This window comes from Zeus faber (genome assembly GCF_960531495.2).
Source record: "Zeus faber genome assembly, chromosome: 16".
NCBI lineage: Eukaryota > Metazoa > Chordata > Actinopteri > Zeiformes > Zeidae > Zeus > Zeus faber.
In genome coordinates, this window is record NC_137202.1 from 5,806,386 (window position 1) to 5,819,763 (window position 13,378).

General features: G+C 41.8%; 1 protein-coding gene across 1 annotated transcript in view; it reads right to left on the minus strand.

The window, feature by feature from the left end:
• The window catches only part of spock2 (SPARC (osteonectin), cwcv and kazal like domains proteoglycan 2), a gene marked incomplete at both ends in the record, with an annotated part of 28,726 nt that extends 18,555 nt beyond the window's left edge, over window positions 1-10,171 (minus strand). Inside the window, one exon of the mRNA XM_080017012.1 lies at window positions 9,968-10,171. Coding sequence (XP_079873138.1) covers window positions 9,968-10,171 — 204 coding nt within the window. The remainder of the gene's footprint in view (window positions 1-9,967) is intronic.
• Between the last annotated feature and the right edge of the window lie 3,207 nt (window positions 10,172-13,378).

Below are 13,378 nucleotides of genomic sequence, written 5' to 3' on the forward strand. Positions count from 1 at the left end.
ACCTTGATGTTCATAATTCATTTCAAATATGCTTTTATAAAAAGTTGCCATTTTGGAAGTCTTCATGGCAAGACAGTGAGGAAATTTGGATTTTGACCTCTGCAGTTTTTCTTTGCTCTGGTATTGCACTGTGCTCGAGCGTAGACCCGACTGTCTAAATGAACGTCGCGCCTCAGTGCACTCGTATTTGTCGTGTACACACGCGCTATCTATGAATAAAGATCAGCCGCCGAGCCTTTGATTTTAACAAGGCCGGGGTGGGAATACGGAAAGCATCTCCCACGGGAGAATCTGGTACAAACGATGAGAACCTTCACACTTGAGTGAAATCACAGAGATCAACTGCTAAAAACAGGAGCTGCAACAGCGGCGGAGGCGGAGGCAATCCCCCAAAATGGCTCCGTGTGAGCTTTGAGATGAAGAAAGAAAAAGAAAAAAGAAAGAAATCACGCTTTGATTCAAGGCATCACATCCAAATAACCAAACAAAAAACGCAGTTGCGCAGAAAGTCCCATAGAGTACAGTCCTAATTTAGGATTGAAGAGCCATATCTCGCTTTATATCTATTACATTTCTACAGTACCAATTACCAAATATTTGATCCCTGAAAACACGAGGATGTGTGTGTTTGTATAAGTGTGTGATCTTTGCGGCCCCTCAAATTGAAAACTTCTCTAATTTCACAGTTTCACAGAAGTAATCAAATCCGGGCCCCGGAGACATTTATTTGGGATGCAAAGTCCTCCACGCCCGCCTGGGAGCTGCTTATAAGAGCGTCTTTCAAAACGTCTCCAACTCGCGCTGGATTGTTGCCAAAGGAATTACCACTTGTGTGGCGTTTAGAGACCGCCATTGCCGGAGAGAATTGATGCTTTTAAAACAGACAATATAACATAATTCAGTGGATTTTCCCTCTCTGAACCCCGTCAATAAAGGAGCAGCAATGTCGTCGCAGTTTAAGTGGGAGAATGTATCCTCTGCATTACTCAGAGCCATTATATAATGTAAAATGCAGCGTTTTACTTCACCGGCAGATTAGAATTATCTTCTTTTGAATTGAAACAGTCAGTGCTTGCGCTTTGAAAATGCCACTATTTCTATAATAACCATATGCTTGCTCTGAAGCAGGCTAAATTGTCATATACACATGAACTTTACACACATATCCATGAATAATAGAGGTACGTGACGTGGGTCCAAATATGGACTGCGGAACAATGGTTGTACTGGTTGGTGGGGGCAGGGGGACAACATTGGAAGATCCCGTTAAAGACGTCCCCGGGAGTCCACCTCCCGCCTCGTGTTTCGGAGACGCGCCCGACTCCCAGGGTGCAGCCAACGCGGAAGCAGGTCACTGGGAGAAGCCATGCGCGCATGGGGGTGGACGGAAAAGACGCGAGAACGGATAAGTGTGCCTTGCAAAAGGAGACGCATACATCTCCTCCTTGTCCCTCAGCGTTGCGGTTCAGAAGCTGTGGTGCGTACCAGCCGCGCTCTTAGCCGCTTTTGTGAAGATTTCCACGCGGCCGCATCCGCTGTGAAATCAATACTTCTCGGTGCGCTTTTTTTTTTTTTCTCTCGCTCTTTGTGTAACTACACAGCAAACCTGTCCCCTCCCTTGCCGCAGCACCAGTGCCCTTCACATAGCCATTGTGCTGCAGTGAGAGGGAGTAATACAGTAGTTTTGCCAGTGTGATGATGTTCTTTTTTTTTTCCCTTCCCTCTGCTCAATTACAGCCCACCTCTGCCTCTGGTCGCCGGCCAAGGCGGTACGTAACACGACAGAGTCCAGCCAGACGGGCTGGCATTCTCTCCCAAAAACTGTCAGAGCCGGTCCACATGCAGATAGCGGCTTCTGCAGCCTCGGCCTTCCGAGGGATTCTGGGTACGTCCAAAGGAGCAAGATAGCGAAAGAGACACGGGTAAATCAGGCGTGATGAACCTGACTCCTTTATGTCTTCTGAGCTTATATCATCACTCATAACATCATTTTTCCATCAGTACGGGTCCATTATAACATCAAAGAGCTGCGGCTTTATTCCGGGGAACTGACACGCCGCTGTGCGATTAAACAGCCAGACCGAAGCTCTAGTCTAGCGATAATAATTCAGACACGGCCCGAATGGGATAGTCTTTAATGGAGTTTTTGGCCGCACTGTTACAAATGCCATTATCCACAATTATGTCTCCTGGTCTTTGGCAAAGTGATAGTTAAAAGCCACAGAAGTGGTAGAATCGCAGAACTCTTAAATCCTCCTGGACGGCGGCCAATGGAGCGAGCCTGTTCGGGGGGCAAATACGATTCAGGAACGTCGTATCGCAAGGGAATGCTCCGCGCTGCCGTTTGAAAACACACCGTGTCACATAATAATGACGGGCGCCCGAACTCGCCTGAAGTCGCTCGACCATTCTACATATTTAATCCACCGGCGTCGACCGGGGAACCGCGGCGCTGGTTCTGCAAACAGAAATGTTTTCTCTTCATTAAAAATGGAGTAAAGGAACAGGAGGCGCAGCGGGGTGAGGAGTGGTCCCACGGAGGCAGACCACACGTAGCTCGCAGAATTGCACAGCGCAGAATCACGGACGCCGGATGTAATGAAGGTAACGTTCATGAACATGGACACATGGCCAGGGATAGATCGAGTGTTTTGGCGTATTGAGAAGAAGGGTGCAAGGAAATACCGATACCTTGAATCGGGACCCAAATACGAAGCCAAATACCATAACGGCTGACCAACAGGTGGAGCTGCAGCCTACAGCTCGGTCCGTTCTTAACCGTGCTACAGATTCAATTGATGAGCGCATTTCAGTCCAGTAACAAACGATGAGACATTTCTTTCAAGTAACATTCCGATGGATATCGGCATTATTATTAGGGGCGTTTAATTTATTATTCTATTTTGAAGTGCGTACCAAATTGAGCATCCACTTTCGATAACGTGTTGGGAGTCCCCTACGGTTGAGTGTCATATCACCATCAGAACATCATCGCTTTGGAATTGGGCCCCTTTTCTTTTGACATTACCACCCGCCAAACTTGAGTTGGTGAAGACAATTTTATTTCATCGTTGTATTCATCTGTAATAACTAGAGAGAAGGACGTTGACTCGCAGAATCAATTGTATGGATTTGGATCCACTCCAACGTGAACCTAAGAATCAAAGTGGAAAAGTATAAAATATAATATTGAACATTGTCACATTCCGAGCCTTGTGCCGACTATGTAGACCTACAAAAATCTACAAAATATCGACATTTATTTTCACACCGGGCCAATTTCTAAGCTTTACAATGAAGCTTTCAAATCATCTTGCCTAATGAATCGTGGTGTGGGAGGCGACGCCCCATGTAGTCCATTAAGGATTATTTCATATTGAGAAAGAAATACAAAAAAATAAAACCATGTCATGTGCAATAAATCCATGTTTAAACTAAACTGTGCATATTTTATATTTGTCAACCTTTGTACAAAGAACCAGGGAGCTCAATTAAGCTAATAACAGTTTAGGGTCGACGTAGCAGCGCATCAATCACCATTACAGTGTTTTCCCTGTTATTAATATTATTTTTTTACCCCCTTTTTATCTGGATTTGCTGCATTAGTGGAATGAAATGTCGAGTGAACCTGTCAGATTAAAGGATTTAAAATGTTCTATTCTGTCGTTTCTCCATTGTAACGTCTAATCGCCTTTTGGGTTTTTACGAAATTGTTTAAACTGAAGTGTGGAACGCATTTTTTTTTTCATTGGAAGTGAAAGAGTTATACGTGAACGCAGGCTCTGTAACATCATGGTTTTTTTTTTTTATATTTGCTAAGTGAAGAGGATATATGTGAAATATTTATGTGGGGTTGCTCGGCGCATGTGTGTGTGTGTGTTAACTGGCAAAGAAAGCTCCTCTTTGATGTGCTACAGCTCTGATTATTGGCCTCCAGCATTGTATTAAAGGGGACGCATATGCTTTTCCTTTTTTTCTATATATATACATATATTGTATACATACTGTGTATGTATATATACTGCTACCATGTGGGATGTTCAGATTAAATGTGGCCAAAGTGCTAAATAATGAACTAATGACAGAGTAATCGAGGTGAACAAATCGCTCAGCCTTCAGACTGCTCTGCACGCTCGGTCTTCAAATGTTTTCTTCTACTCTCTGAAAGAGCTGACGTCAGCTTGTCACGGATTTCTGTATATGGTCATCTGCTCCATCCGCTCCAATGTGCATCTCTCCAAACAAAAACAATAAAAATTGTGTTTTAATTGCAGATGTATTTATTATATTTTATTTTCCGATGTTTACATGAAACAAAAAATCCCGCTGCGTCGCAGTGCGGTGTCCGTGTCCCACAAGCCTGGAGCACGGCAACCAAAGTCGGAACAAACCTTTAAATGAGTCCTTGTAGATCTAATATGAGTGAAGATTCAGCAACTGCATTGTTTATTTCTCGCCTCAAATTTTGTCACAAACAGATTTTAGTGTACTGATAATGTGAAATCAGCGAGAGTTTACCGAGTAAATAAAACAGAGCCCGGAGAAAAGCTCAAACCCCATTGGCTCAGAACACCGTCAAGATACTCAATAAGAACTGATAAAGAACTCAATAAGAACTCTGCGGTGAAAGAAGCACGAACGCGACAGTGAGAGGAAGTGGCAGTGGTTTTGCTTTACATAAAGATGAAAAAAAATAATTGTGAAATCAAACTCATTGTCATTTATTGACAGTACCCATATTTAGAAAAATAGTGACCGGAGCTTTAATTTACATCAACTGGGTGCCGTGCTCCTCAAATAAATGTCAAATAAACTTGAATTCTTTTGTTTTGTTCGGAGATACGGGATGGCGCAGTGGACAGGAGATCCCTTTCCAGCGCAATCCACCGTCCTGATCCAAGGCAGAGCATCCCTTGGTTTAAAATGTTCGTATCATACAAGTAGAAACTAACGAAAACAATACAACAAAAATAAAAACACAGTAAACCGGAACACGGGGACTGCACGCGAGGCGCGGTGCAAAAGAAAAAAACCCACACACACTGACTGAGATTCAGCCTTGTTTACCGGTTTTTATTTGGGTACCGGTTAATATTTGAGGAGATACGGTTAATATAAAACACGCTACGAATGATGCGGCTCCAGGAAAAAAAAAACAAGCTTGTTGGAAAAGGAGGAGGTTGAATGACCCGGAAAGGAAGGTTGAAGTCGGTATCCTGCCATGACGCAACGGCATTTGAACCAATTGCGACAAGGGCGAGAGACAGACGCAAAGACAAAGTTTTCCTCGGGGGGGGGCGCAGACAACACTGCAAGAACCCAGATCACCGCCTCAATTTGTTCTTATCTTATCCAAAACTTTGACTTCTAAGTAGCAACGAGTTCTAAGCGAGCGTCTCCATCGGCGGGAGGTAATCGCTGCGCGGGCCGCTGAGCGTAAAGAGAAGCCCCACATGGCTAATAGGGTTTAAAGAGCACGATGGGGCGGTGTCCTACTATTTACCCAGCCCGTGGTGGTCTCGGTGATTGGTGGATGAAGCCGTCACACTCACTCCTCGTTTCCGCGCCGCAGCGGACGGGCTGCTGTTGCTACGGCAGCAAGCTGAAATCAAAGCGGTTTCTATTGGCGATCCCGGGGGAGGTTGTGTGATGTGCTGCTCTGATGTTTCTCCTGTCATCACCGCTGTTCCGCCCTCTCACACAATCGGAAAACACGTACTCACACTCACTCACGTACAGACACAAACGCACACGCGCACACTCACACCTGCCGATTCGCCTACGCTCCGATCCACACATTCAACAACAACAACAACAACAACAACAACAACAACAACACACTCATTTTTGTACTGCTTTCAAAGTGAGGTCTGAGTAAATATACCTGGTGGTCCTCACAAGTATTGTAAAACAAACGGCCACACGCACGCGCACACACACACACACACACACACACACACACACACACACACACACACACACACACAGTCATCGACACACGCAGACACATTCTTGAAGTTCTATCAAAGTGAGGTCCGAGTAAATACACCTGGTAAGTAGGGACCCGTGTTTCTGGTGCACTTCTAAACCAAAACCTGAAGAAATTCGGAGACCTGTTCTAAGTATATAGTAAAACAAACACACTCACACACCCACGCACACACGCACACACATGTACAAGAACACACAGACACACACGCACGCACGCACGCATGCACGCACACACACACACACACACAAAAACACAGCAATGTATTGAATTCACACTAAATTAACTAAGGCAATAAAGCCCATACCAGATATGCATATTTCAATATGTAAAAGTGAAAAGCTGTTTATTTTTCCTAGATTTTGACTGATCTTTACACCTCCAAATTATTATGCAAATTGGATTTAAGTGTCATAAACATTTAATTTTTTGTTTTTCAATGAAACTCATGGATGGTATTGTGTCTCTGGGCTCTTTGGATCACTGAAATCATTCTCAGACACCTGTGATAACTTGTTTGCCAGGTGAGCCCAATTAAAGGAAAACTACTTTCCACATTATTAGGCAGGCCACAGGTTTCAAGCAATATGGGAAAGAAAAAGGATCTCTGCTGCTGCCGAAAAGCGTCAAATAGTGCAATGCCTTGGACAAGGTATGAAAACATTAGATATTTCACGAGAACTTAAGCGTGATCATCGTACTGTGAAGAGATTTGTGGCTGATTCAGAGCACAGACGGGTTCGTGAAGATAAAGGCATAATGAGGAAGGTTTCTGCCAGACAAATTTATCGGATTAAGAGAGCAGCTGCTAAAATGCCGTTACAAAGCAGCAAACAGGTATTTGAAGCTGCTGGTGCCTCTGGAGTCCCACCAACCTCAAGGTGTAGAATCCTCCACAGGCTTGCAGTTGTGCATAAACCTACTATTCGTCCACCCCTAACCAATGCTCACAAGCAGAAACGGTTGCGGTGGGCCCAGAAATACATGAAGACTCATTTTCAAACAGTCTTAGTTACTGATGAGTGCCATGCAACCCTGGATGGTCCAAAAGGGTGGAGTAGTGGATGGTTGGTGGAAGGCCACCATGTCCCAACAAGGCTGCAACGTCAGCAAGGAGGTGGCGGAGTCATGTTTTTGGCCGGAATCATGGGGAGAGAGCTGGAAGGCCCCTTCAGGGTCCCTGAAGGTGTGAAAACGACCTCGGCAAAGTATATAGAGTTTGTGACTGACGACTTTCTTCCATGGTACAAAAAGAAGAACCGTGCCTTCCCTAGCAAAATCATCTTCATGCCTGACAATGCACCATCTCATGCTGCAGAGAATACCTCTGTGTCATTGGCTGCTATGGGCATAAAAGGAGAGAAACTCATGGTGTGGCCCCCATCCTCCCCTGACCTAAACCCTATTAAGAACTTTGGAGCATCCTAAAGCAAAAGATCTATGAGGGTGGGAGGCAGTTTGCATCAAAACAGCAGCTCTGGGAGGCTGTTCTGACATCCCGCAAAGAAATTCAAGCAGAAACTCTCCAAAAACTCACAAGTTCAATGGATGCAAGAATTGTGGAGGTGATATCAAAGAAGGGGTCCTATGTTAACATGTAACTTGGCCCTAGCTTTTGATTTCAGTAAATATGACCTCCTAATGCTGCACATTCAACAAATTACCATTTTCAGTTCTTTACAACCTACAAAATGTTTTGAAACTCTGTTGTGCATAATAATTTGGAACAGTGCATTTTGAGTTTTTTATTTTGAAAAAAATACTGTTATCATTGGGAGGTTTGTTCAATAACATTCCAAATGTACCCTAACCGTTGATGACTTGAAAATTATACTGACTGTCATTTGCATCGACTATTTAGGAAAAGAGAAAAATATCATTTGCACAATAATTTGGACTGCGGTGTAAATGAAGAAGAAGGAGAAGAAGAAAATAAACTCCGCTACATGACATTGTTTTGTTTGGTTGCAAACCTTTTAAACAAGGAAATAAATGAAAAAAAATGAATGCAAATCGTCCTATCCAACGTTACTTGTTCTTATTTAAAAGCTTTGCTGATGAAGACCGTGATGTCCAGTTGGTTCTAACAACAAATATAGTTGTTGTGAGATACCAAATGACACAATCTAACTTTATTTACACTTTATATACTGTATCTATACTACAGACTATACCATATTGTGCCAGTTGTGTTTGTGAGAGTGTGTGCGCGTGTTTTATGAGCGTTTTAAGATCAATACATTATTGTTTTGGTTGTATTTATACTTGTAAGATGATTTCATGGTGGCAAAATGATGAGTGAATTGCCAGTCTGATGAATAACTTCAATAAGTCTTCAATAAGGTCGCGTCACGACACACCGGCACATAGTCAATCATAATCCTGCCATAATTCCCACTTAATCATTTCATGCCCATATTTCATTAGCCTCCTTCATTAAGTGCGGTTCTCCAGGATTCACGGTGTAAATAATCGGAGGAGCAGGCGCCTGCTTAATCTCTCCCCAGGAGGGAAAAGGGAAAGCCTGCGAGAGCATGGACGAGTCTTTTATCCAGGCTCTTCCACGGAACGGTTCAAAGCAATTTCAGCGTGGTGACTCGTCGCCCCAGCTTTCCACGGTGGAGGGCTCATCCTCTGCTCCTCTGGAAGACTGGGACATCCAAGCTGCAGCCATTTGCTCACATTTCAAATCCAGTAGACCCCCTGATCAATTCAAACTCTATTAACAGGATCGGGGTGAAACACAAGCCCCATGGACTACGGTCCAAATCCTGCCGTTGATCGTTGATAATTATTTTCCATGTCTCATGGCGGATTTCCATCTACGCATTAATGGGCAGAGAAATATATCACATTGCAAAACGTATCGGCTTTAATAAATCCTTGTTTGGCCTATTCAATGGTGGTGAAGTTTTAATTGCTGAGCTCTCGTTCGCGGTAACATAAATTGGTTTATCAAAAATTGTTTGATCCGAAAATCGTATCCATTTCATTCGGATGTATACCAGGTATGAAGGTTGTGCTGGTGCTGAGGAACTGGATTGAAATTCATTATTTTTGGCAGTTTGCATGAACCCAAATGAATTGGATCATATACAGATGGACTCAGGAGTTGTAGAGAAATCCCAAATATGAGGGTGTGATGAAGTTCAACTGAGCTGAAAAGGCTTTATTGCATCAAACCATTTCCCCAAACATCAGTGATGGTTTTTTATCAAATACCTGATCACCAAGGGTAACATTTAAAAATATATATACACAATGTGTAGTAGGGCTGGGCGATACATGATACAATATCGACATTGCGATATGAGACGAGATATCGTTGCGATTTTGCTTACGTAATATGGTTATATAGTTAAATGTTGTTCTTATTATTCTCAACTTCAAAGACAGATCCGCGTGTTTCTATCAACGCTTCTACCTGCTTGGTCATAATATCCACATTACTGATGAATGTTGAAATATCTTATGAAAGCACGGATAGCCATCCCAAAAATGTCGTGAAATTATCTATATCGAGGCCTATTGGTATTTTTTGTCAATGTGGCCTGGGCCTCAGTTTTTTATCTTGATTTAGATCTTCGTATCATCTTTTTTTTTTTTTTTGAATCAACATTATGATTTTAATCATCACATTCATGCAACACAGTTCATCTCGATGCAGGAACTTTAAAAGTAAAATCTCTGGTTTGTTTTTTTGCGTTAACGTCGATAACGATAATTTGACGATATTGTGCTCCCATGAGATATTTAACACAAAATAAGAATATAATAAACTGGTAATGTGGATATTATAACAAGCAGGTAAGAGGGTATGAGAACAGCTAGAACAGTCTATGAAGTACAGGAAAAAGAATGCATTACTATTATTACTTGTTATAATGCAGCTCTAGAGACAACGTCTAACTATGTCACGATCACCTAAATCGCAGACGATATATCGCGATATCGATATCGCACATCTCCACCACTCACGTCTCTGAAGCGGTTCCAGTGCTGGATCTTGCGGCTGTACTGGGAAATGGTGGACAGCCACTTCTCGTCTTCCATGAAATTCCCCGTTTTTTCCGCCTCCTCGGCGCTCCTCACGTCGGCCCGGGAGGTGGACCCCGCCGCCGCCGCCGCCGCCGCCAGCAGCAGCAGTAGCAGCGCCGGGAACATGAGGCACCGGGGATCCATGTTTCACCACCTCGGTCACGGAGGCTGGGAGACGACGCTGGGAGAGTGGAGGTAAACGCCGGGACTTGGGTCAGCCTCAGGATGCTGCTGAGACTGCTGCTGCTGCTGGGCGGACTGGCAGAGAGAGGGAGGGAGGGAGAGGGAGAGAGGGAGAGAGAGGGAGAGGGAGTGAGGGAGGGAGTGAGGGAGGGAGGGAGGGAGGAATCTATATATTCTCCCTATCTATAAATCTATAAAATAAATTCATTTGAAGTTCATCTTTATCTCTCTATCTATCTATCTGTCTGTCTATCTATCTATCTATCTATCTATCTATCTATCTATCTATCTATCTATCTATCTATCTATCTATCTATCTATCTATCTATCTATCTATCTATCTATCTATCTATCTATCTGTCTATCTATCTATCTATCTATCTATCTATCTATCTATCTATCTATCTATCTATCTATCTGTCTGTCTATCTATCTATCTATCTATCTATCTGTCTGTCTGTCTATCTATCTATCTATCTATCTATCTATCTATCTATCTATCTATCTATCTATCTATCTATCTATCATCTATCTATCTGTCTATCTATCTATCTATCTATCTATCTATCTATCTATCTATCTATCTATCTATCTATCTATCTGTCTGTCTATCTATCTATCTATCTATCTATCTATCTATCTATCTATCTATCTATCTATCTATCTGTCTGTCTATCTATCTATCTATCTATCTATCTATCTATCTATCTATCTATCTATCTATCTATCTATCTATCTATCTATCTATCTATCTATCTATCTATCATCTATCTATCTGTCTATCTATCTATCTATCTATCTATCTATCTATCTATCTATCTATCTATCTATCTATCTATCTATCTATCTATCTATCTATCTATCTATCTATCTATCTATCTATCTATCTGTCTGTCTATCTATCTATCTATCTATCTATCTATCTATCTATCTATCCATCTATCTATCTATCTATCTATCTATCTATCTATCTATCTGTCTGTCTGTCTCTTTTCATATACATATATATGGTTATCTTTACCGATTGTTATTATTATTATTATTATTATTATTTCAAATATAAACACTGTTTTGTAGTTTATCTTCACGTATTGCATTTATATTCACTTCACTATTTTTGCACTTGCGTTGGCAATCTAAGTTTGTAGTATGTATGTTTCCCATGAGAATAAAGCCCTTTGAATTTAACTGAATAGAGAGAAAGAGGGGGGAGGGAGAGAGAGAGAGAGAGAGAGAGAGAGAGAGAGAGAGAGAGAGAGAGAGAGAGGAACATGACAGGGGGGTTGTGTGGGGCGTTCAATGGTCGAGAGAAGATTGTGTGTTTGATCCAAGTGATCACCTGGATTCACCATCAGAACAAGCAGAATGCTGTGCTGCAGTTGTTGCTGTTTTTGTTGTTGTTGTTGTTGTTGTTGTTGTTGTTGTTGTCGTGCTGAACTCAGATGCTCTCCAGATAACACCAGCCGCACCACATGGAGCTGCGGCACGACCCGGTGTGACGGCTCGGCTGCTGTCGTCGTCGTCGCGCCGCTGCAGATCCTCGCTGCTTCCCAGCGGGACGCAGAGACTGACAGGCTGGAATTGAAATGCAGGATTAACTGATGCCATCTTTCCTATTTCATCCTGAAAAGGCTCCATTCAGTGCACTCCAAAGTCTAAAGCCAGGCACAGGACGACGCTGTGTCAAATCACTATCGGGAATTCAATTAGGCTTCCTCGCAAAGATAGGGAGATATACTGCAGCTACACACACACACACACACACACACACACACACACAAATGCATAATGGGGATTAACATAAAATTAAATCTGGCCATAAAAACCATCAAAGATATCCATGTTTTCAAATATAATGGAAATTCTCTTTCTTTGTAATTTGAATGTGTTCCACCTGACAACATTACAAATTATCTTTAACCCAGATAACAACAACCATTGTGACCTGTTTTTAGTCAAAATCCGACATACATTGCAGTACATGTAAAACATTATTTTTTGTCAAATTGGAACACGGTAGATGGATTAACTGTATATTTATGATCATAGAATATATATATATATATAATATATATATAATATATATAGCACATCAGGACATTTAATTAATGCTATGGAAATTTAGTTTTTCGCAGTTCTGTTCAACCTGAAAAATTATTTTTTACCCAAGATAACCATGTATATCGTGTCCCTTATTTGACCACATCCATTAAAACCTACAACTTTGACACATTATTAAACAGTAGGACATACATACTTTCGTAGTATACTGCACATCATACTGCACATTTCAACATTTCATTAACGTGGAACGCTTGAGATCTGGATGTACTCATAGCAGCACTCTGTATTAATTTTATTTTGCTTTCACCGGCCCACACCCAAAAAAGAAAACACTGTACTTTTGCTGAATAATGCATGTGTTACTAAGTTGAGAGATTGCATCATGGATGGCTCAGGGAGAAGTCAAGGTAGGGACATTTATAAATTATAATTGTGAGGTTTCTCCTGTTCCACACATCATGCACACAGCCACCCTTCCTATCAATTTGTGAGTTAAATTGAGTCACAATTTCACTTTTTTACAGTTATCATATGTCAGTGGTGTTGGAATGCAATAGTTTTTTTGTTGGAGTTCAGTTTAACATCCTGTGTTGAGAGGTCTATTTGTAACACTCTTTCATCCATTTGTTTCTCTGTTGTTTTTTGCTACTGAGGACAATCGACGCCCCGATAACTTGGTTTATACTTGGTTTTATAATATGCACATGGATGGGTTTTTTAATTGATTTCAATTATGTAGGCCTAACGGTGCCATGCCATTGTTGTGATGGCCCGTTATTCCAAAACCCTGATAGTCAGAAAAATGTCCCTTTGGACTTGGACATGGACACCTCAACCCTAACCCAAACCATCTCTAACCTTATACCTAAACTTAATCATCTCTAACCCGACATTCTTCAGACTACTGGAGTTTCGCAATAATGTCCCGTCTGAACAATGGGCTGTCGCTGGCCTAACACCGACTTTACATAAATTCATATCAAACAGTATTGAGGTATTGAAGTAGACTATTGAAGGAAAAAAAATAAAAAGGTACATTATAAAATTATTAGCTGATGTCTTTTAAATGGCAGAATTTCTATTAAACAATAGCTATTTAAACTT